The sequence below is a fragment of the Thamnophis sirtalis genome, unplaced genomic scaffold (genome assembly GCF_051295495.1).
Source record: "Thamnophis sirtalis isolate CommonGarterSnake01/CBP01778 unplaced genomic scaffold, rThaSir2_p1.2 scaffold_5, whole genome shotgun sequence".
Classification (NCBI taxonomy): Eukaryota; Metazoa; Chordata; class Lepidosauria; order Squamata; family Natricidae; genus Thamnophis; species Thamnophis sirtalis.
In genome coordinates, this window is record NW_028261385.1 from 55,221,864 (window position 1) to 55,246,645 (window position 24,782).

General features: G+C 42.3%; 2 protein-coding genes across 2 annotated transcripts in view; both read right to left on the bottom strand.

Moving 5' to 3' along the window:
- LOC148045386 (maestro heat-like repeat family member 5) overlaps positions 1-421 on the bottom strand; it is a 36,154-nt gene extending 35,733 nt beyond the window's left edge. The window contains exon 1 of the mRNA XM_087715181.1: positions 329-421. Coding sequence (XP_087571307.1) covers positions 329-418 — 90 coding nt within the window. The 5' untranslated portion in view covers positions 419-421. The remainder of the gene's footprint in view (positions 1-328) is intronic.
- The window catches only part of LOC148045385 (maestro heat-like repeat family member 5), a 59,263-nt gene extending 47,078 nt beyond the window's left edge, over positions 1-12,185 (bottom strand). The window contains exons 1-10 of the mRNA XM_087716196.1: positions 12,111-12,185; positions 10,048-10,164; positions 9,449-9,571; positions 8,745-8,894; positions 7,576-7,695; positions 5,662-5,741; positions 3,402-3,537; positions 1,966-2,061; positions 1,709-1,813; positions 985-1,111 (exon numbers count right to left, since the gene is read on the bottom strand). Of these exons, the coding sequence (XP_087572322.1) occupies positions 985-1,111; positions 1,709-1,813; positions 1,966-2,061; positions 3,402-3,537; positions 5,662-5,741; positions 7,576-7,695; positions 8,745-8,894; positions 9,449-9,571; positions 10,048-10,164; positions 12,111-12,185 (1,129 nt within the window). The remainder of the gene's footprint in view (positions 1-984; positions 1,112-1,708; positions 1,814-1,965; positions 2,062-3,401; positions 3,538-5,661; positions 5,742-7,575; positions 7,696-8,744; positions 8,895-9,448; positions 9,572-10,047; positions 10,165-12,110) is intronic.
- Positions 12,186-24,782: the final 12,597 nt, after the last annotated feature.

Here is a 24,782-nt window from a genome sequence, read left to right on the forward strand (position 1 = left end):
TTGGGCTCCCCAGTTTACTTAGATTCATCACCTTCTTCCTCTTCCCCAGAATCCCTTGCGGGGTGGAGTCTGGCCAACTGAACGGAGCTGAGGGTTTACTGGCCAGATGCCCTTCCTGTTGCCAATGAGGAGTTTTGTTCGACAGATACATTCTCATTGAGCCCAGGAAGAGAAACATCTGCCTCCACCTAAAAAGGAGGAGGGGCTTATGCCAAATGATGCTCCAATTTTAGCCCCAGCAGTTTTCCCACTGCCTCCCTCTCCCCTTCCCTTAGGTGTTCCCCACCTCTAGATCCAAGGGAAAGAGAGCCACCAGTGGAGGGCTTACAGCAATGGGCATGAGGGACTTGCTGTTCCTCCTTGAGAAGGCATCGGTGCTGGGGTCTTGGTCTTCTAACCTTTTCATGAGGGGCTTCATGATCTTGAGATTGACATTAGGGGCTTCAGCCAGCGCCTCCCAAATCTCCCTGGCATTTCTGCAGAGGGGGAGAAACCGATTGGGAGGGAATCAGATCCTTTCCTCATTTCGGAAGAGACGGCCTGTGATATTTTATTTATTGGTATATTTTAGGAGATTTATATTGGCGCCTATTCGCACATGACGACTCAAGGTGGCTGACAAAGCCATAAAAACAGCTGGAGCCTTCACCACTGCCACACTGGCTCACCAAATGTTATTTTTCATGAAAAAAAATGGTCCTTTGTTTTGCCCTTACCTTCTTCTGGGAGGTTTGGACAAATGTCTCAACAGCCCTAGGATCGCTCAGTGGCCTCCTATCCAGCCTTAGCCTTCTTAAAACCAGCACAAGTGTCATCACTGAGCCAAAAAGGTCTCAGCCATTCTCATCTTTGTTTTCTACAAAATCTCCTACATCCCTTTTGCTCCAAACCCTGCAATGTCCTTACTTCCTCTGTTTCCTCCTCGTTTCCAAACTCCACTAGGAGGAGTTTCTTGGGGGGTTTCCTTTCATGAGGGGTTTCCTTTCATGAGGAGGTGGTGCAGGTGGTAGGCAGCCTCTGCGGATATCTGGCCAATTTCTGGTCTGGTGTCACCAATGTGCAGGGCCAGCAAAGCCACCAGCTGCCCCAGCAAAGAAAAGTCAGCTGTGGTCTAAAGAAAGGAAGGGGAAAGGAGGGGAAAGAGGAGAGAGAAGGGGAGGGGGTTCATGAAGCTTTCAGCCGGCTGAAATCAGGGAATAAGAACCACAAAACCACAGAATCTTAGACACACAGAATGATAGAATCATAGAATTATCAAATATTTGAATATTAGAATCTTTGAATCACAGAACCTGAGAATTACAGGATCTCAGAATCTTTGAATCACACAACCGGAGAATTACAGAATCTCAGAATCTTTGAATCACAGAACCTGAGAATTTCAGAATCTCAGAATCTTTGAATCACAGAACCTGAGAATTACAGAATCTCAGAATCTTGGATTCACAGAACCTGAGAATTACAGAATCTCAGAATCTTGGATTCACAGAACCTGAGAATTACAGAATCTCAGTATCAAAGCATGACAGAACCGCAGTGGCTGGAAGAAACCGTGGATGTCTTCTCCTCCAATCCTCTGCTCAAGCAGGACTCCTTGTATCCTCCTGGTCACATCCCAAAGATGCTTTTCCCAAAAGGCAGCTGGACTTTCTTGGGGGGTTTCCTTTCTTTGAAAACATTTTGCTTCTCATCCCAAAGGGAGACTTACGTCGAAATTGACATTTTCCAAAATGAACTTGAAGAGGTTCTTGATGGTCTTGAGGGCCCTCCATCTCTCGTGGCTCTTGGGAGAATCGATCCAGGGATTTGTGTGCTGCCAGGGGAAACGAAGGAGAAGGAGGAAAGGAGGAATGGGTCATTCCCAGTTGGAAGAGCCACAGACTCCACAGGGGGATAGAAGGGCCAAATCCAGCCTGAACATCTGGCTGACCGGACGACCCACCCCAAGAAAGGATCTCTCTTTACCGTCAGGATCTCCTGCAGGGCATCCAAATTGGGAGCTTCAGACAGCAATCCGGTCAGCATGTTGTTGCAGGCAGTGGCTATCTGATGATAGAAATCCTTAAAAAAAGGAGAAAATGTCAGAAGGAAGGAGGGGCGTCAAGGAAGGAACGGCTCCTGAAAGAGGCAGAAATCCAGGGGTGGGGAACTGATGGCCCTTTTATGACTGGGGCACTGCAGCTCCCAACCTTCCTGAGCCAGCCATGGATTTCTGTGAGTTGAAGTCCAGAGGTCTGCAGTAAATGGAGTGGCTGACCTTGCAGGGCCATTTTTTCTTCCTTAACAGTTCTGGGAGATTCAAATACAGGCAGTCCTCATCTTACGACCACAATTGAGACCAAAATTTCCATTGCTAAGTGAGACATTAGTGAATTTTGCCCCCATTTTATGAACTTTCTTGCCACAGGGGTTAAGTGTATCACTTTGGTTGTTAAGTTGGTCACACAGTTGTTAAGTGAATCCAGCTTCCCTATTTACTAGTCAGAAGGTCACAGTAGGGGGGTCATGTGACCCTATAATACTCCGACTATCATAAATCTGATTCGGTTGCTAAGCATGTGAATTCTGAGGGTTATCTGAGACTACCTAGGAATCAGTGGTGGGTTTCAAAAAATTTTCGAACCTACTCTGTGGGTGTGGCCTCCTTTGTGGGAGTGGCTTGCCGCCATGTGACCTGGTGGGAGTAGCTTGCTGGCCATGTGTTTCTCTCTCTCTGTCTCTCTCTCTCTTTCTCTCTCTCCTTCCTTTTGTCTCTCTGTCCCCTTTTCCTTTTTTTCTTTCATCTCTCTCACTTTTTCTTTTTTTTCTTTATTTATTTCTTCCTTTCTTTCTCTTTCTGTGTGTCTGTGTGTGTGTGTGTGTGTGTGTGTGTGTGTGTGTGTATGTGTGTGTATGTATGTGTGTCAGTGTTGGGTTTCAGAAAGTTCCACTGGTGGAACCTCTTCTAAACGGTTCAGTGGATTTGACGAACTAGTTCTACCGAACTGGTGCAAACTGGTAGGAACCCACCTCTGCTAGGAATCATAGCTAGTGCCTGCAGACCATGGTTGCTCTGCCCCACCATGGCCCTTCTTTTGTTGGGGGGCAAAGGGAGGAGATGGGAATTGGTCTTGAAAAGATCCTTCAACCAGAAGATAAAAGAGAAGTGGAGGAAGAGAGGAAAGATGGGGAGGAAAAACCCCTGGAAATGTTTAGGGCTTCAAAATAGGGACTCCTGGGATCCAGAAACGTAGAACGAGAAGGGGAAGCAGACTTTCAAGACCAAAGAGGAAGGGACAAGCCAAGGGGACCTTTGGCTCGAGGGATGGATCCAGGGCTGTTCAGGAGATCAGGAATCCTGTTCACTGCATCCTTGTTTCCAGGTGGATCCCCTATTGCTTTGCTCCATCTGGACTGCTCACCTGAGAGTGAAATGATGGGGGTTGGCTATCTGTTTTCATTGTGGACACTTTGAGAGCTGGCAACGAAAACACCTTCCGGATGCTTTGGTTGACCACTTCAGACCTCACCTCAGAGTTCAAGGAGGGCTTCATACGGCTGATGAAAGACAAGAAAAGAGGAGGGAGGTGTGAGGAGATCCTAGACTCAGGGGGCTAAAAGGGACCTTGGATGTCTTCTACTCCAACTCTTGCTTGATGGTCCTTAAACCATCCCAGTCAGATGCTTGTCCTCTCTTTTTCCGAAAACCTCGAGTGATGGAGAGCACACAACATCTGGAGGCAAACCCACTGATTGATTGTTCTCAGTGTAAAGAATTTTCTGTCTGTCTGTCTGTCTGTCTGTCTGTCTGTCTGTCTGTCTATCTATCTATCTATCTATCTATCTATCTATCTATCTATCTATCTATCTATCTATCTATCTATCTAGCCCTCCCTCCCTCCCTCCCTCCCTCTCCATCCATCCATCCATCCATCCATCCGTCCGTCCATCCTTCACCCACCCACCCACCACAGCCCTGATGTGTCCTCCTATGGAAAGTTATCACCCCGCCCTCTCCCAGAAAAATGAAATATCCTAGGAAATATTGAAAAGTCAGAATATTTCCCTGGATGTGAAAAGGAAGAGAGAATAGCTCCCTGCAGCTTCCTGCCCCCACCCCCTTTATCAATGGGCCATTAAGATGACCAAGCTACTTCCTTTACATAATAAAGAATCCTCCCCTTCAGCTCCAGGTGATGGGATTAAGGCATGATGATACTGGCCCTTTACCCAATTCACCCAATGGCATCTGAGAACTCAACCAAACCTGGATTCAAAATGCAGCCTAGAGAGGTGCCCCTGCATGGCCCCATGGGAGCCTGACAACCAATCAGAATAATTTGTTACACAGGAACAGGAAACAGAGGTGGGACTGAACAGGTTATAAAAAGCCTAGCAAGCCCCTCCCTCAGCCCTTCTCTTCTTCTCCACCAACATTGAAGAATGTGATCACCTTTTCTGTTCAGGACTCAAGTCATGTTCTCCTGTCCACCAATAAACCATCTTTCCAAGCAGCCTCCATGTCTCCAGTGTCTTTTTCCCCACTTGGAGCCGAAACCAGAAGGACATTTCTTCCAACAATTGGCAACCTAGATGAGACTCTAAGCTAGCCTAACCAATGGATATAGCCTAGGTAAGCCTCCCATACTGGCATAGACCCCATTGAGTCTGTGGGTGGGCTTTATCTTGGCCTTAGCCATTTGGATCTAGGTTTTAAAGGTGTTTTGACTTTGAGCTCAAAGGCTGCCTGGAAAGAGGGTGAGTACTTCTAAATTTTAATTCTAATTGGGAATTAATAACCAATTTTAATCTTTTTCCAAGAAGGTGTGTGTCCCACTCACATGTTTTTAAAAAAGTAGGGATTGTGGAAAGTTATCACCCAGCCCTCTCCCAGAAAAATGAAATATCCTAGGAAATATTGAAAAGGCAGAATATTTCCCTGGATGTGAAAAGGAAGAGAGAATAGCTCCCTGCAGCTTCCTGCTCCCACCCCTTTATCAATGGGCTATTAAGATGGCCAAACCAGTCCCTTTGCATAATAAAGAGTTCTTCCCTTCAGCTCCAGGGGGTTGGGATTAAGGCATGATAATATTGACCCAACTCACCACATGGCATCTGAGAACTCAACCAAACCTGTATTCAAAACACAGCCTAGAGAGTTGCACCTGCATGGGCCCATGGGAGTCTGACAACCAATCAGAATGCAAGCTCAAGATCGAAGGCCAGAGATGGCATAAAACCAAAGAGTCAGCTTCTCTTCTCCACCAACATTGAGGCACGTGATCACCTTTTCTGTTCAGGACTCAAGCCATGTGGTCCTGTCCACCATTAAAACCATCTTTCCAAGCAGCCTCCATGTCTCCAATGTCTTATTCCTCACTTGGAGCCGAAACCAGAAGGACATTTCTTCCAGCAAATCAATGAAATAGAGTTTGAACTCCTGCTCTCCTGGATCTATCTATCTATCTATCCTTCCCTCCCCCTCCCTCCCTCTCTCTCTTCATCCATCGAACCATCAATCCACCCACCCACCAGAACCCTGACGTGTTCCTCAATGAAATGGAGTTTGACCCCCCCCCCATGCTCTAGAACACGGGGACTTTCCATGGAAATCCCATCACTTGGTGCAACTCCAAGTTCCTCCTCAGCTGGGGGAAAGATGAGGGTGGTGCAGGTACGTACCTCATGCAGGTGATGGTGACGATGGCTTGATGGAGAATTGTGACAGACAAGGGTATCAGGGGCTCATCTTCAATGACTTCCTGAAAGGAGAAGGAAAGACGTGTAAGAAAGCTCCTGAGATGTGGCCACCATCCAGCTGGCACTATTCCCATCTCTACACCTTTCCTGGTTGACATGGGAAGTCCTCAACTTACAACTGGTCACTTAGCCACCATTTAAAATTATGACGGATCTCTCCAGGATCCCTCTTAGAACTAAGGGGAAATTTCCATTTCCAAATAGCCATTTGTCTGAAGTGGTATAGGGTTTCCTGGCTGGACTAGAGGACCTCCAAGGTCTCTTCCAACTTTGTTCTTCTAATTCTAACACCCAAGGACTACTTATGACCCAGATTTGAAGTTCTGAGAGGCTCTTCTTCCTCAGGGATCATAGGATCATATTTTGGTTGCTTGGAAACCATCCTGCATTGATGGCAGTTTGCAGTGTCTCCTGACGATGGTTTAAGTCAAGGATGGGTAACTAGGGCTTCACTATGACCTGTGAACTTCAACTCTCAGAATCCCTAAAGGCCAGAGAATTCTGGGAATTAAATCCACCGCTCTTAATGTTATACACTTCCACCCTCTGCCATTCTGGACATTGGCTGTGTAGTTTCTTCTAGAAAGTTTCAATGCATTTTTTTTCTTCCCCTAATTTCCCATTTCTATTTTTCATTCTACTTTATATATTAAATATTTGTCTATCTGTCTGTCTCTCTCTCTTTCTCTCTCTCTCACTATCCATCCATATCTATCTATCTATCTATCTATCTATCTATCTATCTATCTAATTATCTATCTATCTATCTATCTATCTGTTGTGACCCAGCAGGAGCCATTGGAGCTGCCACCAGACTCTGACAGCGAGGGGCCTGATGAGTCGGCTCTGGAGGATGTAGAGGACCCTGGACAGGGTTCCAACTCCAAGCAGGGCATAGAGAAGCTGATTGGCCACCAGGTGGCGCCTGAGCCTTGGACCAGTGGGGAGGAAACAAGGGAGAGTGAGCCTGAGGTCAGCAGTGAGTTGTTCCTGGATGCTTGGCACTGAAGAGCTACTAGGCGCCAGGAACAGTTGCGCAGTTACAGGAGGTAATTGCACTCCTCTCCAGACTATAGGCTCCTCTCCAGACTATAAAAAGGACTGCTTGCACACACGACCCTCTTGCAGAAGTTAACGCATTGATTAAAAGTTGGAGAACTTTTGTAACTAGATTGGCAGGCTGGATTGCTGCCGAGGCTTGTCTGAGTTGCTGCCAAGGTCCTTATCCTTTGTTATGCTTGGCTTTCAGCCACCGAGGTTTTGGTGTCTTGCTAATAAAGTACATTCCATTTAAGTTTGTCTCGGCATTCGTTACTGGATGGAGGAGGGGGTCAGAACTCTATCTATCTATCTATCTATCTATCTATCTATCTATCTATCTATCTATCTATCTATCTATCTATCTCTCTATCTCTCTATCTCTCTATCTCTCTATCTCTCTCTCTATCTATCTATCTATCTATCTATCTATATCATCATCATCATCATCATCATCATCATCATCATCATCATCATCATAATCATCATCTATTTTTCTGTCTGTCTGTCTGTCTGTCTGTCCGTCTGTCTGTCTGTCTATGGATATAAAAATAAATACTAATAATAAAAACAAAGGAGATGCCAAATTCACTTAACAACCGTGTGACTAATTTAACGGCAGTGATTCAGCTAACAACGGTGGAAAGAGAAGTCATACAATGGGGCAGAATTCACTTACCAGCTGTGCAACTTAGCAACAGAATCGTTTGGGGCCCAATTGATTAGAACTAAATTCAGTTCAAATTCTCTTTCAAACTTAAATGCGCCCAGGAGCACCTGCCCCCCGTCCCCACTTACGATGATCTTGGTGACCAATTCCTGTTTCTGGGGTAGATGGAGGTCTTGCCTCCTGCTGAGGGCAGCCGCTTTGGTGACCATGATGATGGACCTCATGAAGGCTTTCTTCAGGCCTTCGTCCTGGGAAACCCAAATGGGAAGAGGGTGAGGTGAGAAGACACCAGAGGGAAGAGGGTGCATCTATTTATTTCAACCTTTACATAGCTGACAGTCTTTTCTTGAACTCCGGGGGGCTCCCAATCAAAATATCTCCTGGACATTCTGGATTCTAGTCCCGCCTTAGGCATGAGAGGCAGCTGAGAGACTTTGGGTCAATCACCAAGAGATGGAGAGCTCTAGTCCCACTATAGCCATGAAAGTCAATTGTCTGAGCCAATCGCCAAGGTGGCGCAGTGGTTAAATGCAGCACTGCAGGCTACTGCTAGATCAGCAGGTCAGCGGTTCAAATCTCACCGGCTCAGGGTTGACTCAGCCTTCCATCCTTCCGAGGTGGGTAAAATGAGGACCCAGATTGTTGGGGGCAATATGCTGACTCTCTGTAAACCGCTTAGAGAGGCCTGAAAGGCCTATGAAGCAGTATATAAGTCTACTGCTATTGCTATTGCTATTGCTATTGACTGTGAGTTCTAGTCCCACCTTCAGCATGAGAGCCAGCTGGGTGAGTCCACATCTGGCCCAGTTCTTCTCTTTCAATCCAACACACATCAGAGGGTTGTTGTGGTTGTGTAAAAAGGAAGAAAGAGGATAATGCGCTGCCTTGAGTGTAATGAATGTGATATGACCATAGATAAAGAAACCACTAGCATTTCATCATCTCCAGGGCAATTGGAACAGGAAGCAGATCTGAATGGGAGGCATAAGTGGGGGCTGGAGGTCACTTGTTTTAAACTAGATTCTCCCCAGCAACCTCTAAGAACTGCAGTCAGGTTGTCCTTGTTCACCAAAAGGGGATATTTGTAGCTCAGGGTTGAATTGTGGAGCCCTTGGTGCTCCCTGAGCTTATTTGGTTTTTACAGACGTTTCTTATATTTTTTCACCATCAACTGAAATCCAGAGAAGCAGGGATTAACCCCAGACAAACAAGGCAGCAGTAAACAAAAGATCAAGGAACTAACAAGAGGAAAGCAACAGTTCTGCCAGCACTGACACGAGGGTGGAAACCAGCCTACCTTGTTCATAGTGGTGTACTGGACAAGAATTTCGGACACGATGGGTTGGATGAAATCACCCAGGTCTTCAGGGGAGGCTCCCTGGGCTGCTTGTCCATAGCAGAGGATTAATGTTGTCCTAATCCTTCTGTCAGACACATATTGTGGGTCCTGCCAGGACAAAAACAAGGGGGTCAAACTCTCTTCCAAAGCACCAGAAGACAAGACAAGAAGCCATGGATGGAAACAGATGGAGATTCTTAGTCATCCAGGTCATGGTTGTCCCAAAGGGGCTTTTTCCAAAGGCAATTGGACTTCTTTTTTTCCTTGAAGAGGTTTCGCTTCTCATCCAAGAGGCTTCTTCAGTTCTGACTTTGGTCAAAACAGAAGAAGCTTCCTGCATGAGAAGCGAAATGTCTTCAAGGACAAACAAAGTCCAAGCCCTTTGAAAAAGCACCTTTGAGTCTACTTGAGACGTTTGTTGGACAATTCATGATCTTCTCTAGACTTATAAAATGGTCCTCCAGGAGATGGAGGTGGAGAATTTCCAGCCCCACCTACAATCTCAGCGCTGGTCTCAGGTCTTTGAGATCTATGACTAGCCTGAAGAGACCAGATCACCTGGAGCATCCATCCTTCTAAACATCTAGGACTTTCCTTCCCAAAATCCCCCAGCCTTCTTCTCTACTGAGTTTTGGACCTTGGAACCCCATCCCTTGTCTTACCTCATGGGAGTCTTCCAAGAGAGATGGTCTCTTGGGCTGTGCGATGTTACCGACCTCCCTGAGGACCAAGAGAATTTCGGGAAGATGATGGTGTGCAGCTAGGTGGATGCTCTCCGAGATTCCCTAGGCAAAGCAATGCTTGTGAATTAGGACATTTGCATTTTCTTTTTTTAATAATCCTCTTCCTCCTCCTCCTCCTCCTCCTCTTTGCAAGCCCCAGGCCCTTCTACCACTGATGAAATTACCTAACTGGGTAATAAAATATCTGCAAGAAAGCAATCAAGCACACAGAGCACCAAGGACCCCACAGACTTCTTCCTCCTACTCCAAAACCCCCACAGTTCTCCTCCTCCTCCCCTCCTTCCTCTTCTTCCTCTCCTCCCCTCCTCCTTCCTCCTCCCACTCCTTCCTCTCCTCCTCTCCTATTCTCTTCTCCTCCCTTCACCTCCCCTCTTCAAATCCTGTTCCCTTCTAGAACTGATGAGATGACCTAGTTGGGTCGCAAAAGGTTTACATTTCTTGTAACCAAGCTCAGAGAGCACCAAGGACCCCACAAAGTTGCAGGTCTCAGACCCCACAGGAAGCCCACTCCCACTCACCTCTCTGTCTGTCTCGTCTTCAAGTGAGATTGCCAGAAGCTTCTTGAGGTGATCTTTTACAAGGTCCTTCTGCTTGGTATTCCTCAATTTGAAGCCATAATATTTGTACAGGTTTATCTGAAGGTTGGAAAAAGAGTTTGCGAGTCTGAGGGAGCGCCACCCATCATCCAGGAAAAGGAAGAACAGGACAAAGGATGATCAGAAAAGGAGCAAGTGTGGTCAAGCACAGGGCCATTTCCAACTAAGCATGGCTTACCCGCCATGGCCCACTCAGTAGGGAACAAGAGTTGCACTAATAGCAGTGTTCCAATATCTCAGGGTGGCCGCAAAGAAGTGGGAGTCAACCTATTCTCCAAGGGACCAGAAGTCAGGACGAGAAGCAACGGATGGAAACTTATCAAGGAGAGAACCAACCTAGAACTAAGTAGAAACTTCTTAGTGGAAGATCTTAGTAGAAGATCTCCGAGGTCCCTTCCAACTCCCTTATTATGTAATTCTGTGACTAATCAAGGAGAACTAAGGAGGAACTTCCTAACAATGAAGACAATTAATCACTGGAACAGTTTGCCTCCAGAAGTTGTGGGTGCTTCTTCACTAGAGATTTTTAAGAAGAGATTGGACAACATTTGCCTTAAAGGGTATAGGGTTTCCTCCTTGAGCAGAAAGTTGGACTAGAAGACCTCCGAGGTCCCTTCCAACTCTCTTATTATGTTAGTCTGTGACTAATCAAGGAGAGAACCAACCTAGAACTAAGGAGGAACTTTCTAACAGTGAGAACAATTAACCAGTAGAACAGTTTGCCTCCAGAGGTTGTAGGTGCTGCATCACTTGCGGCTTTTAAGTTGAGATTGGACAACCATTTGCCTGAAATGGTAAAGGGTTTTCTGCTTGAGCAAGGGGTTGGACTAGAAGATCTCCAAGGCCCCCTTCCAAGTCTGTAATTCTAATATTCATTTGTCTGTCTAATATTGAAGCATCAAAGAAAGGATGCCAAAGGAGAGACAAAATGAAACGACAAACGTTAAAATGACTTTTAACATTATTGGAAAACATTTGAATTGTTGAATTAACCCACAGCCAGTTGGCCGTGACTAGTGGGCAGTGTAGAGTTGGCTACAGGAATTTGTCCTCTTTTTTTAAACAATTTTTATTTGTTTCTGAACAAGGACAAACAAACACAAAAATAAAAATAAAAAAGCCATCTTCCATTACAAATTGTAGAAAGTGTGTCAGTTGGTTACGGTACTTCCATGCATCTCTTCCATAGTCATCACCTGCTTTTCATATCAAATCACATATTTTAAATTCACCTATATTCATGTATATTGCAATTATTATATCTCAACATTAATTTGACTATAATTGTTTTTACGTCCTTTTATATATAATATTCAAAATCTAGAATAGGATTATATGATAATATTCCATTAAATCATCCTAAAATCATCCAATCGCAATACATCTTTATAACATATTCTAGATAAAGCTTTTAAACCTCCTCTCATAATCTCCATATATTGTTTATATAAAATATCATATTATCAAACTAATATATCTATAAAGATAATAAATGAACCTGTTTGAAGTTTATTAAAATAGCCTTGAACCCTATAGTGGCAGTATCTGAAAAATTGAAAGAATGGCCCAGCAGAAAAAAAGAAACTGTAATATTGCAAATGATTGTTTGAAATTCAAAATCTATTAGTTGTGACAGAGAGAATTGAAGAGATTGGAGAATATGGAATACAAAACAGAAAAATCTGATGGAGAAACTGAGGATGTTTAGCAAATGAAGAAAGTGAAGGACAGAATTTGAAGGATGGAAGGAAAAAATGAGCAAAGAGATAAGAAAACTGTGGATACTGACAACAAAGTGAGCGGGGTTGGCAATGGCAAGAGCGGAATATGGAAAGGGGAGATGGATGGATTGGAACTCTACCCTAGATTTCAAAGCACAGAAGAAGAAAAGAGATAAAAATTGATGGAGATAAGCAAGTTGTCCTCTTCTGACCTTTGTCTAAGACAACTGGCGCCCTAAAAGGGGAAAAGCTCAGCATATTTACCTTCTCTTTAGAAAAGAAGTAGGAAGTGCTTTGTTGCCTTGAAAGCTTCTGGCTGATGGGCTGCCATCCACTCATTTTCCCCCTGGTGACTTTGTGGTCTGCAGGAATCTGCTTTGACAACAACGACAACAAAAAAGAAGTTGTGAGGAAGTGAAGGAGCAGAGGAAGGAAGAGGTTTTTCTGTGTTTCCAAGGGGAGGGTTGGTCTCCCTTCTGCCTCAGGGTGCATCGGATCATTGATTCGACTTTTCTAGCTGGGACAGACACGAAGCCCCTAAGAAGGACCATCCGGATTGCATCAGCTGGAGCCAAGAGAGCTTTTGAGAGGAACAGAAGGAAAAGCTCTGCCACAAATGGTGAGATGAAGTGTCTGGATTTTTTTCCTCCGATTGGAATGGCCAGGAAGCAACCAGTCTCCAGAGGTTGGTAGTCCTTGATTTATCAACATCTACAACCTGCGAAATTGCTTCGTCGACTGATGACCCACCTTGGGGGAGGGGGAAACAGGGTCAGAGCTAACACGCAAAAAAGTGAGGTCAGAGTTGGCTCCATTTGGATGGGATGGATATGAAGCTCCTAATAAATAACTGGATTTCTTTTGAAGGTTGGGTTGAGGCTCATGATTAATTCGGGCATCCCTCACATAGGGAACATTGTCAGTAGTACAAGGGAGTACAAGGTTTTCAGAGTGGAGGAGAAGAAGGGTTTTCTTGCAGATATTTCATGGCCCAACTAGAAAACATAATCAGAGCTAGAAGGGAGTGAAGTTTGCTCTCTGTTTATACACAGTAGCTTGCCCCAAATAAGCAGGGAGTGAACATCACACTCACCAGCACTGATGATGTAGTTGCGTCATGAAATCTGTGTAACTAAAGAACCAAGTCCAGGGAGCACCAAGGGCCCCATCTTCTTCTTCCTAGCATATTCCCACAGGTGCAGGGTCCAGTTTTGGATCATTGAGGGCCACTTATGAGGTTACAGGGCATATCAAGGCATCTGCGGTTTCTCCAGAGATTTGAGCTGCCCTTCACTTGCTGGACGTTTCCTGAATTGGACAAAAACAGTTTCATTACTGAAAAAGACTTTATGCACGAAATAAAAGATAATAAGTCAAACAACAATATGAGATGATGTTACATTCAGAGTCCCAATGTCTGTTAAAGAAATACCTTATTAAAAATGGATATCTTCAATGCTCTTGCTGAACACAGTTATCTGCTGTTATCATGAGTCACAGCTATTGTCTTAATCAGAATGAACTTTGAACTGAATGGAATTCTCCAATTATTTCAAAACAACTGAGTTGAAAGGGACTTTGTAGGTCTTCTAGTCCAACCCCTAGCTCAGGCAGGTGACCTTATATCACTTCAGACAAATGGTTGTCCAACCTCTTCTTTAAAACTTCCAGAGTTGGAGCAACCACAAGTTATGAAGACTGGTTGTCCCACTGCTTGATTGTTCTGACTCTCTGGGTATTTCTCCTTAATTGCAGCTTGCTTCTCTCCTTCATTAGTTTCCATCCATTTAAGAAGAGACTAGACAGTCACTTCTCTGAAATGGTACAGCTCCGTGATGGTAAACCTATGGCCCACGTGCCAGAGGTGTCATGCAGAGCCCTCTCTGTGGGCACACAAGCTGTCTCCTCAGTTCAGCTCCGGCACCGCTTACTGCCCGCTGGTCAACTGGTCTTCAGTTCCCTGCCGCACATGTGCAGGAGATGGGGTGCATGGGGGGGCACGTATGCAAGCACAGGAACATGCCTCTTGCCGTGGGATTGCATGGACATTGCATTTGGAGGGTTTGGGTGCACATGCGTGCATTCATGCCAATTCACACGCACATTGGGCACTCAGTCCGGAAAAGGTTAGCCATCACTGGTATAGGTCCTCCTGCTCCTCCTCCTGGACTAGAAGACCCCCAAGGTCCTATTCTCTTCTCTTCTCTTCTCTTCTCTTCTCTTCCATTTCCATTCTTATTCTTATTATTCTATTCTTATTCTATTCTTTCTATTCTATTCCATTTCTATTTCTATGCTATGTTATGTTATTTCTATTTCTATTCTCTTCTATTCTATTTGAATTCTATTCTATGCTATTCTATTTCTATTCTATTCTAATTTCTATGTCTATGTCTGTAGTGATTAGGGTCCCGAGGCTGAAGATGAAAGAATGTAATCCACCCACGGATAGCTAAACCAACAAAAGTTTATTGAACAAAGCATTCCATAGATAGCAGAATCAACAGCAAAATTATTAATCATGAAACATCATTCTTATAGTGTTTGCAGCTTCTTTAGTTCTACCTACTTTGCGTGTTATATCATTATTGGCTAACAAGTCTCCAAGGCACAACAATTGGTTAGGCCTTACATCATTGGTGTTCGTGAGAATGTGCATGTTGTTGCAGCTGAATGAATCAAGTGTTATCATTCAAATGAATAAAATGTTGCAAGTTATACTTTGTTTCATCATCCCGTGTCCTTCATGCCTGGGAACACGCTGCAAGCAAAGAATAGCTGACAAGCAAATATTTTCTGCAGATTGCCGCACTTTGTACTTACACGTGTAACCTCAGTTCTAAGGACCATCCAGATGATTCACTGTAAAAACCCTACATATGTCTATTCCATTCCATTCCTATTCCTATTCCTATTCCATGGTATGCTATGCTATGCTATGCTGTTCTTTGTTTCTTTTCCTGCCTTCAGACACTTTGGAGAATAGCTTGACTCCCATTTCTTTGGGACAGCCCCTGAGATATTGGAAGACTGCTATCATGTCACCACTGGTCCTTCTTTTCATTAAACTAACATCTTAAAAACCATATTCTGTGTTAAGGTTGTGGATAAATAGAAAGCCAATCAACATTACCCAAACCTATTGGTAGCCTCACATTGCAATGAAGAAGGATATGCATTCAATTTCGCAGCTATTAAGATTGTTGGCCGAGCAGGTGCAAAAACAGTCAAGGAAATCATTAAACGAGGATGACGGGGGCTCCAGGAAATGGAGCTCTCATCAGTCAATAGGTGTGCTGATTTACCACCAGCCAATCAGGTACCTAGCAGCTGAGGCTTGGCAGCACAAGGAAAGAACAGCCAATTGTCAGCCATCAACACACCACTCAACCAATGGGAAGGCACCACATAAGTATGAAGCATGGAATAATCTGAAGCATATATTCTGGTAGAGAGAAGTTCCCTGAAGATGGGCTTCAGCAGGCGTCCTCAGAAGACTGGACTTTCTGGTTTTTTCTTTGAAGACTTTTGCTTCTCATTCAAGAAGTTTCTTCAGTTCTCTTGGAGGTAAGCGAAACATTTTCAAAGAAAAACCAAGAGAGTCCTGTTGCCTCTTGAAAAAGCACCTTTGGGACAACCAGGACCTGAATGATGGAGAAGCTCCATAGACATTATCCTGGGACTCATATATTTGCCTTCATCCAATCAACGTTAATTTATATATATATATATATATATATATAATTTTTTTTTTATTTTCAAAACAGACACAACACAAAGAATCCTCCTTCTTTACGTACTCTAGAATGTAGCATTTGTCCCCGGAGGCTGAAGATGAGTGAAAGGAAACCAATCCACAGATAGCAGAATCAACAGCAGTTTATTGAGAATCAACAGCAACTTCATTGAGCATCAGACAGGATTTTTATAGTTTCTTAGTTTCTCAGTTCTTACCTACTTTACGTATTATTCCATTATTGGTTAACAATTCTCCATGGTACAGTAATTGGTTAGTAATTACATCATTGGTGTTCATGAGAATATGCATGTTTTCACACACAATGAAAGACTCAAATATTATACATTCAAAGCAGCAAATGTTACAGGTTATACATTGTTTCATCCTGTGTCCTTGTACATGCTTGGGAACACTGCAAGCAAAGAATTGCTGACGCTTGCAATTACGTGTAACCGCAGTTCCAAAAACCATCCAGATGAACATTGTAATAACCCTACAGTAGAAAGTGTATCAGTTGGTTACAAAAGACTTTCGTGCATCTCTTCCACAGTCATCAACCATAATTCATATTAAGTATTTTAACTCAGATATATTTACACATGTTACATCATCATACCTCCATTTTCATTTGACTATAGTTGTTTAAACGTCCTTCATCATAAAATATATCAAGATTTAAAACATAACCACATACTGGCCTTTCATTTCATTTGCTATTTCTAATATCCTCCAATAACACTGAATCCTTATGGCTTATTCTGGCTAAACATCCATAATATTTAATAACAAAAATTTCTAATCCTCCTTTCCAAATCATTGTTTACAATTTACAACCACTTTCCTTATGTTGTACCCATGCATATATGTATATATGTTGTTATCATTATCCCTCCTTTATTTGACTGTGTCCTTTATCATAACATTTGCCCCCTAATAAACAAAACTTAACTAAATTTAACTTAGTTCTTTTTTATTGACCTTAATCTTTCTTTCATAGGTACCATTCAGTATTCATATCCAATTATTACTTATAGCAAAACATATGTGTTGTGTGGCCCAGAAGGAGCCGTTGAAGCTGCCACCAGACTCTGACAGCGAGGGGCCCTATGAGTTGGCTCTGGAGGATGTGGAGGACCCTGGACAGGATTCCGACTCTGAGTACGGTGCAGAGAGGCTGGTTGGCCACCAGGAGGCGCCTGAGCCTTGGACCAGTGGGGAGTGGACAAGGGAGAGTGAGCCGGATGCCAGTAGTGAGTTGTTCCTGGATGCCTGGCACCGAAGAGCTAATAGGTGTCAGGAACAGTTGCGCAAGTACAGGAGGTAAGTCTGGGTGACTTTTGTGAATCACCAGAAGACCCTGAGTTCTAATCCAGCCTTAGGAATTAAAGTGGGATTTGGACCGATCATCGTGGGATTGGAAGTTCTAGTCCCACCTATGTAAGAAAGTTCATTGGGTAATTTTAGGTCAATCACCAGGATACCACAAATTCTAGTTCCGCCTTAAGTATGAAAGCTAACCTGGCAACTTTGGCTAAACTCTGGGAGACAATGAGTTCTAGTCTCACCTTAGGAATTAAAGTGGGTTTTGCAACTTTTGAGCTGATCTCCAGGACTTTGTGGGTTCTGCCTTATGTAAGAAAGTCTGCTAGCTGACTTTGGGCCAATCACCAGGAGCTGGTGAGTTCTAGTCCCACCTTTGGCATGAAAATCAGCTGGATGATAAGGGGCCAATCACCAGGAGATGGAGAGTTCTAGTCCTGCCTTTGGCATGAAAATCAGCTGGGTGATTTGGGGCCAATCATCAAGAAACGGAGAGTTCTAGTCCCGCCTTAGGCATGGAAGCCGGCTGGGTGATTTTGGGCCAATCACCAGGAGACAGAGAGTTCTAGTCCCGCCTTAGGCATGAAAGCAGCTGGGTGACTGGCCAGTCTATCTCCCTCAGTCCAACTCACCTCACATGGTTGTTGTTGAAGAGAAAACAGGAGAAAGAAGAGTTAGGCATCTTTGCCACCTTGAATATGTAATATAGATGCTCCTTGACTTAGGATCACCATTGAGCCCAAGATTTCCATCCTTAAGTGAGTCATTTGTTAAGTGAGTTCTGGCCACAGTTGTTACGTGAATCCCTCAAGTTGTTAAGTGAATCTGGCTTCCCCATTGTACTTTGCTCGTCGCAAAAGGGGATCCCCATGACCCAGCGACTGTCGTAAAGAGGAGTCTGTTGCCCAGCATCCGAATTTTGATCACGTGACCACGGGGATGCCGCAAAGGTCGTAACTGTGGGATGCGTTCCTAAACTATTCAGTGCCATTGTAACTTTGAACGGTCGCTAAATGAACTGTCGTAAGTCGAGGACTGCTTGCAAAGGTGGGATAACTAATCGAATAAATGAAGAATGTTCCGTGGACCATTTCTAGATCTGATGCCAAAAATCTAGTTCAGTGTTTTTTTTCAACTTTAGCCCCTTTAAGAGGGGTGGACTTCAACTCCTAGAATTCCCCAGCCAGCTAGCTGGGGGTCCGTTGTAACTTTGAACGGTCACTAAGCGAGTCAAGCTGTAGGAAGGGAGTTTCCGTATGAGACAGAATAGCTGGATGAAGAGAGTGACTGTGGGATGAATATTGATGAGGAGGACTATGGGTTCCTTGAGGCTCTCTGAGCTTGGTTGTTTTCTTGCAGACGTTTCATGGCCCAACTAGAGAACATCATCAGTGCTAGAAGGGAGTGAAGTTTGCTCTCTGTTTATACACAATAGCTTGCCCTGAAAAAGCAGGGAGCAAACATCACACTCACCAACACTGATGATGTACTTGGGTCATGAAAAGTGTGAAACTAAAGAACCAAGTCCAGGGAGAACCAAGGGCCCCATCTTCTTCTTCCTAGAATATTCCCACAGGTGCAGGGTCTGGTTTAGGGATCATTGAGGGCCACTTTGCTCCGTCACCTGCATCGCCTGGGAGAAGGCCTGCAACTTCCATATCTTTGTTGATGACCTCTTGCCATCCCTGATTTGGATGCCCACAAGGTTACCAGTCATTGACTTCTAGTTGGTAGGCAGCCTTGGCCATGGTGGAAGATGCTGCTCTCGGGATGTGTCCTTATCAGCAGAGTCGGACTTCTCTCATCTTCTCTGTAATTGGTGCCACACCAAAATGTGGTCAAATGGTGTCATATGTAATGTGGTCAGGAAGGGAAGTGCCCTATATACAATGGAGCCTTCACATTTCCATGGTATGGAGAGAGCTTTTGCTCCCTCCTGTTGCTGCCCAGCATTCAGGGCCCTACAGTGCAACCGTGACCCGTCAAAAGCGCGGACGACAAAAGCGCGATCGACAAAATCGCGCCTTTGACGTCATCACAGCGCGACGAAAAAGATCGAAAAATTCAAATAAAAATTAATAAAAATTAAATTAAAGCAAGCCGATTCACATAAAGGTAAGGGTTAGGGTTAGGGTTAGGGTTAGGGTAAGGGTAAGGGTTAGGGTTAGCTTTAGAGCGTTAGCGTTAGCGTTAGGGTTAGGATAAGGGTTAGCGTTACGTTTTTCGTTACTTTAACGGTTAGGTTTAGGGTTAGGTTTAGGGTTAGGTTAAGAGTTAGGGTTAGGGTTAGGTTTAGGGTTAGGTTTGGGGGGGTTAGGGGAAGGTTTTAGCTTTATTTTTACATTTTTTCGATCTTTTTCGTCGCGCTGTGATGACGTCACAGCGCGCTTTTGTCGAGCGCGATTTTGTCCTACGCGCTTTTGTGGTGGAACCCAGTGCAACAGGAGGATGGTTCTCTTGTATCTCTTAGATTCAAGATGGGCTGGCATCTATCTGTCACATAACACATCAGTGAGGTCTCGCCAACTCATCCAGGCTGCACTCATCCTTGCTCGCGCCTTGTCATTTATGTCCCCTTTTGTTGTGGGGCACCAGTGAAACTGGCAGCAGAGTCGGACAGTGAGGAGGTTGTGGAAAAACATGGGCCAGTCCTGGGGACTGAGGGAAGTTCACTGAAGCATTGGAGGTAGAGAAGGAGCTAGACAGCAGTAAGGCAGAGGAACAGCTGGAACCTGTTCCCAGTGTGTGCGTGCGCAGAGATACCAGAAGACAAGAACTACTAAGAAAACAGGGTGAACTTGGGAGTAAAGCCACATCTTGGAGGTGATTGGCAAATATTTTCATGTGTAATTTTCTATAAAATTCATCTTGGTTGTCATTGAGAGCATAAATTGCTACTAAAAGTATTTTCTTATTATTGCCCATAATTTCCACCATCAAAATTCTTCCATCATCGTCTGTGTAGATTTGTTCTGCTGGGATTGTATCTTTGATATACAAAACCACTCCTCTTTTCTTACATCTTGGCAACGCAGTAAATATTTTCCCTAATTTTGGCTGCACCAGTATTTGTTCATGTTGCTTTTTAATATGTACTTCTTGTAGGCAGATTTTGTCCAATTTTAATTTCTCTATGGAATGTTTTCCTTCTTTTAATAGCCAAATTAAGTCCATTTATATTAATTGTAATCAATTTTTTCTCTTCCATATTTATACTTTATAAGAAGGATTTACTGCTCTAGTAGATCTCGGTTCTTGTTGTTCTCTAAGGTCAATGCTGCCTACCGCACCTTCTTCTTTCTGTACTCCTCTTGGAGTACAATTAGTGGTTTTTCTTTTTCTGTCTCCTCATCTTTCCCTCTCAAATGTTCTGCATAGTATAGTTCTGCTTTCACAGTTGAATCTATTCTATATCTTTGTCCTTGCCATACAAACATGAGACCTTCTGATATCAGCCATCTATAATTAACAACTTTTTAAAGTAAAATTTTAGTCACAAATTGATATACTCTTCTCTTTCATTCTTCTTGGTACTTGTTTCAAAACCGCAATCTCCTTATTTTTTATTCGAGTCTTTTGTCTCTTGCCCTCTCTAATATTTGTGTCTTAATTGCTTTCTTAGTAAATCTTATATGAACTTCTCTTGGGAGATTGTTTCTCGCTGCATATCTTATATAGACTCAAAACAACTTGTCTATACCATCCATCATCTTCTCTTTGGTTATCTCCAAGATGTCTGCCAGAATTTCTATCATTATTTCTGCCAGATTTTCTCCCTTTTCTTCTAAATCTGAAATAAAATCTGAAATCTGAGATAAAATTCTGATCCATTGATCTCCCACAAAAAACTGGTTTTACGCAAAATGAGGATAATTTACTAAAACAAATTAGGGACCAAAGTCAAATGCATATAAAAAGACTATATAATGTATTAATAGAAATGGATTCAGAAACAGAATTAGTCAAAGACTGTATGATAAAGTGGGCACAAAATTTTGAAGAACCAATAATATTGGATACATGGGAAAAGATATGGGTAAGAAATGTAAAATTTACACAAGCCCAGAATTTGAGAGAAAACCTTTATAAGATGTTTTATAGATGGCATTTAGATCCTAAAAATATGGTCTATATGTATCCGAATTTACAACCCGAATGCTGGAGATGTGATTGTTTCGATGCTACATATTACCATATATGGTAGACTTGTAAAAAGGTAAAAGCATTTTGGATAAAAATATGGTGGATTATGCAAAATGTTCTTAAAAAAGGATAAAGTTTAGCCCTCAGTTATTCTTGTTAGGTATAACTACTGATTGTACTGTTATAGAAACTAACTTGATTTTGTATTTAGTAACGGCAGCAAGACTGTTGGTGGCGCAATACTGGAAGGGTTCTACCACAAAACCACGGACGACAAAATCACGGTCGACGAAAGCGCGTATGTGACGTCATCACAGCGTGACGAAAAAGATAGAAAAAGATCGAAAAATGTAAAAATAAAGCTAAAACCTTCCCCTAACCCCTCCAAACCTAACCCTAAACCTAACCCTAAACCTAACCCTTAACCTAACCCTAAACCTAACCCTAAACCTAACCCTTAATGTAACGAAAAACCTAACACTAACCCTTAACCTAACGCTAAACATAACGCTAACGCTCTAACCCTAACCCTTAACCTAACCCTAACCCTTAACCTAACCCTTACCTTTATGTGAATCGGCTTGCTGTAATTTAATTTTTATTTCAATTTTTCGATCTTTTTCGTCGCGTTGTGATGACGTCACATACGCGATTTCGTCGACCGCGCTTTTGTGGAACACGCTTTTGATGGGTCACGTACTGGAAGAAGGAAGATTTGCCTACTATTCAAGAATGGACATTAAAAGTAACAAACCTAGCAGAGATGGCTAAAATATCAGCATATCTCAAGGATCACTCAAATGAGAGATATAAACTGGAGTGGAGAAGATGGATTGACTATACTCAAAATAAATATGGGACTAAGAAATTCCAGATAGTTTATGACTGAAGAAACAAGGAATGATATAATCTGTTTAGAATTAGCTTAGCAAAGAGGAGTTAAAGCTCAAATGAAAGATGATACTAACTTTCTTTAAGTTTATTTTAGAACATCTTTGTTAAAGATTTATACCCTGTATTTGTTCTGGGAAGCCTGGGGGGGGGGGGGGGAAGGTAAACATTTGCAAAAGTTTTTTTTTTCTAAAAATTTTCAATTTAAAAAAAGTGTAAAAAATGGTCATAAATCACTTTTTTCAGTGCAATTGTAGCTTCAAACAGTCACTAAATGAATTTGAGGACTACCTGTACTTCCATTCCATTTAAAATAGCATTTTATAAGGATAAAAAGGCAGATCTCGTAGGTTCTGATTTTAACATACATGACCTTGGACTTGTAACACTGGTGTTTCATATTCAGATGCCTCTGTATTTTCAGTCTGCGTAAGATTTCCACTTTCTTGTGTCCCTGAAATGAAGTCACTTTTCTGATTCTAAAAGAATAAAAGAAATGTTATTTTTAAATTCCAGTTTGGACTGAATGAAATAATTACAATTTATGTAATACCTTTAGGAGATTTCAGCAAGCTTTCTCCCCTGGATTGTGTTCATGTGGCCATGGGGACACTGCAATAGTCATTGTGTAATAACCATTTGTAACCCACTTTAACTCACTCACTTTAACTCACTCTAGTTTCTCACTCAGTAGGGTGTAATCCATCCAGTCCTGGTGATTTGAACTCATCTAGGGTAGACAGCTCACTTACCTTTTTCTTCCCTATTTCAACTTGTGTTCCTAATCTGATTTTTGTGGTGCTGTTTTTAATAGGTTGGACTGTTTTATCCCTTTGTGTAAAGACAGATGCAAAACATGAATTAAATAGTTCTGCTTTTTCCCTGTTGCTTGTCACCTTCTTGCCACTTTCTCCCAGCAATGGACCAATTGTTTCCTTAACTTTTTTCTTGTTTTTAACATGTTGGAAGAAGGTTTTTTTGTTCTTTTTTCACTTTTGTGGTAAGCCTTTCTTCATTGTGAGCCTTAGCTTTGCTCACTTCATCTTTACATGCTCGGGCTATTTGCTGATATTCTGCCTTAGTTATGTCCCCCCCACTCTTTCCACTTTTTAAACTTATATTTTTTGTCATGTACCAGTCACATTGCGGCATAGTCCGTTGCTGATTAGTACATTTTTGAGATTAGAAGGTTGCTGGTAAGCAATAAAGATCTACCACTTAAGTCACATTTATCTTTTATTTTTAGTTCACAAAACAACACCATCCATCACCTTCATTTTTTTTCTCTAAACTGTAAATGTACTTGGTCAGCATTGCCTTTTATTTACAATTTAATGTTATCCTAGAGATTCTTCACTTTCTATTTTCCCTTTCATAATGAGCACTTCTAAATCTTTTTTATTTTCAGCTAACAAAGCGGTGCTGTCTTCCTATCTCAACCGAATAGGGTCCTAGCTTTTTATTTTAATTCAGTTGTCATCTCTACTAGTCCTGAAATTCGTTTATTTACTATACAATTACACTTGACTCATACCTTTTGGTATTATGAACCATCTGTTTCTTTAAGCTCAGTTTTACAGTTCATTGAAAAGATTCTTCAGAAGAAGAATAATGGGTACTGATATACACAATAAATTTAATAGATTCAGTCTATTGGCAATGGTCAATAGAAGAAAAATATACCTTATTGCTATATACTCTTATTTTCTCCATAGTCCATTTCATGCTAGCTGTTAGTATCATGTCACTTTGCCTCTTGTGAAACATTTTGATTCAATTAGCATTTTCCTTTTGCTTATGACTGTATTCTTTGTAAGGACACTTGAGGTACTATTCATTGGCCCTCACTTTTTATTGGCAAATCTTCCTGATCATATCTTCTACAGGAAAACATTTTTGTCCCTCTATAATCTCATTTGTAAGAGGTTTTAATGTAAACTTTTCACTTTTCTTAAACCTCATTTCCTTTGTTAAATCTCTTCTGTGTATATGCTTAAGTATTCCTGCTTTAGTTATAAATTTTCCTGTGACTACTTTCATTTTCTTTGGAACTCCAAATTTTCTTTTCTTGTTATTTTCCTCTGTTTGTTTATATTGATTGATACTTTTACTGGTCCTTTCCTGTTTGAAGCTGAAAGTTTGTGCACTTTCATTAAAACTTCTCCAATCTGAATTAATGTTGGTAATCCAAGAGGTACCACCTCCTCTTTTGTGCCCTTAACTCTCTTTAAATTTCTTCAACAATTATGAAATTCCTCACCCTGCAATTTCTCTTTTGCATATAATAACTTTTTTCAGGACAATAACTTACCCCAAGAATTACCCCACAACAGAGAAGTCATATGGGCATCTTCTAGTGCTAAACGAGAGCAAGGGAAAACAGTAAATACCTTGAATATCCATTATATCTGATTAATGCTTCCAATGCTTTTGATACTTAGAATTAACTAAGATCTTTCAAGAATAAAAACAAGTCTAGATTTCAAGCCAATAAAATTGCAAAATAGGGTGGTATGAGGCTAGAGGGAAATAAATACTGGGGAAGCTAAAGCAACGTTGTGGTTGTAATTGGAGTGGACTGACGTATGTGTCACATGACTGCAGGGGTGTTGGAACAATTATAATTTTAGGCACAGGTTGTAATTCCATTTTATCAGCACCATTGTAACTTGGAACCTCTAGGAACTGAACAGGCTGAGATGGAAGGTGGGATTAAATGTGTCATCAGTTTGGAGTAATTGTACAGCCACAAGAGACCCACATTTAACCTCCCATGAATTCTGCTCTTATCTAGCACCAATTTAACTTGTGCCATTAGTTGCTCTGATTCTTGTAATTTATAA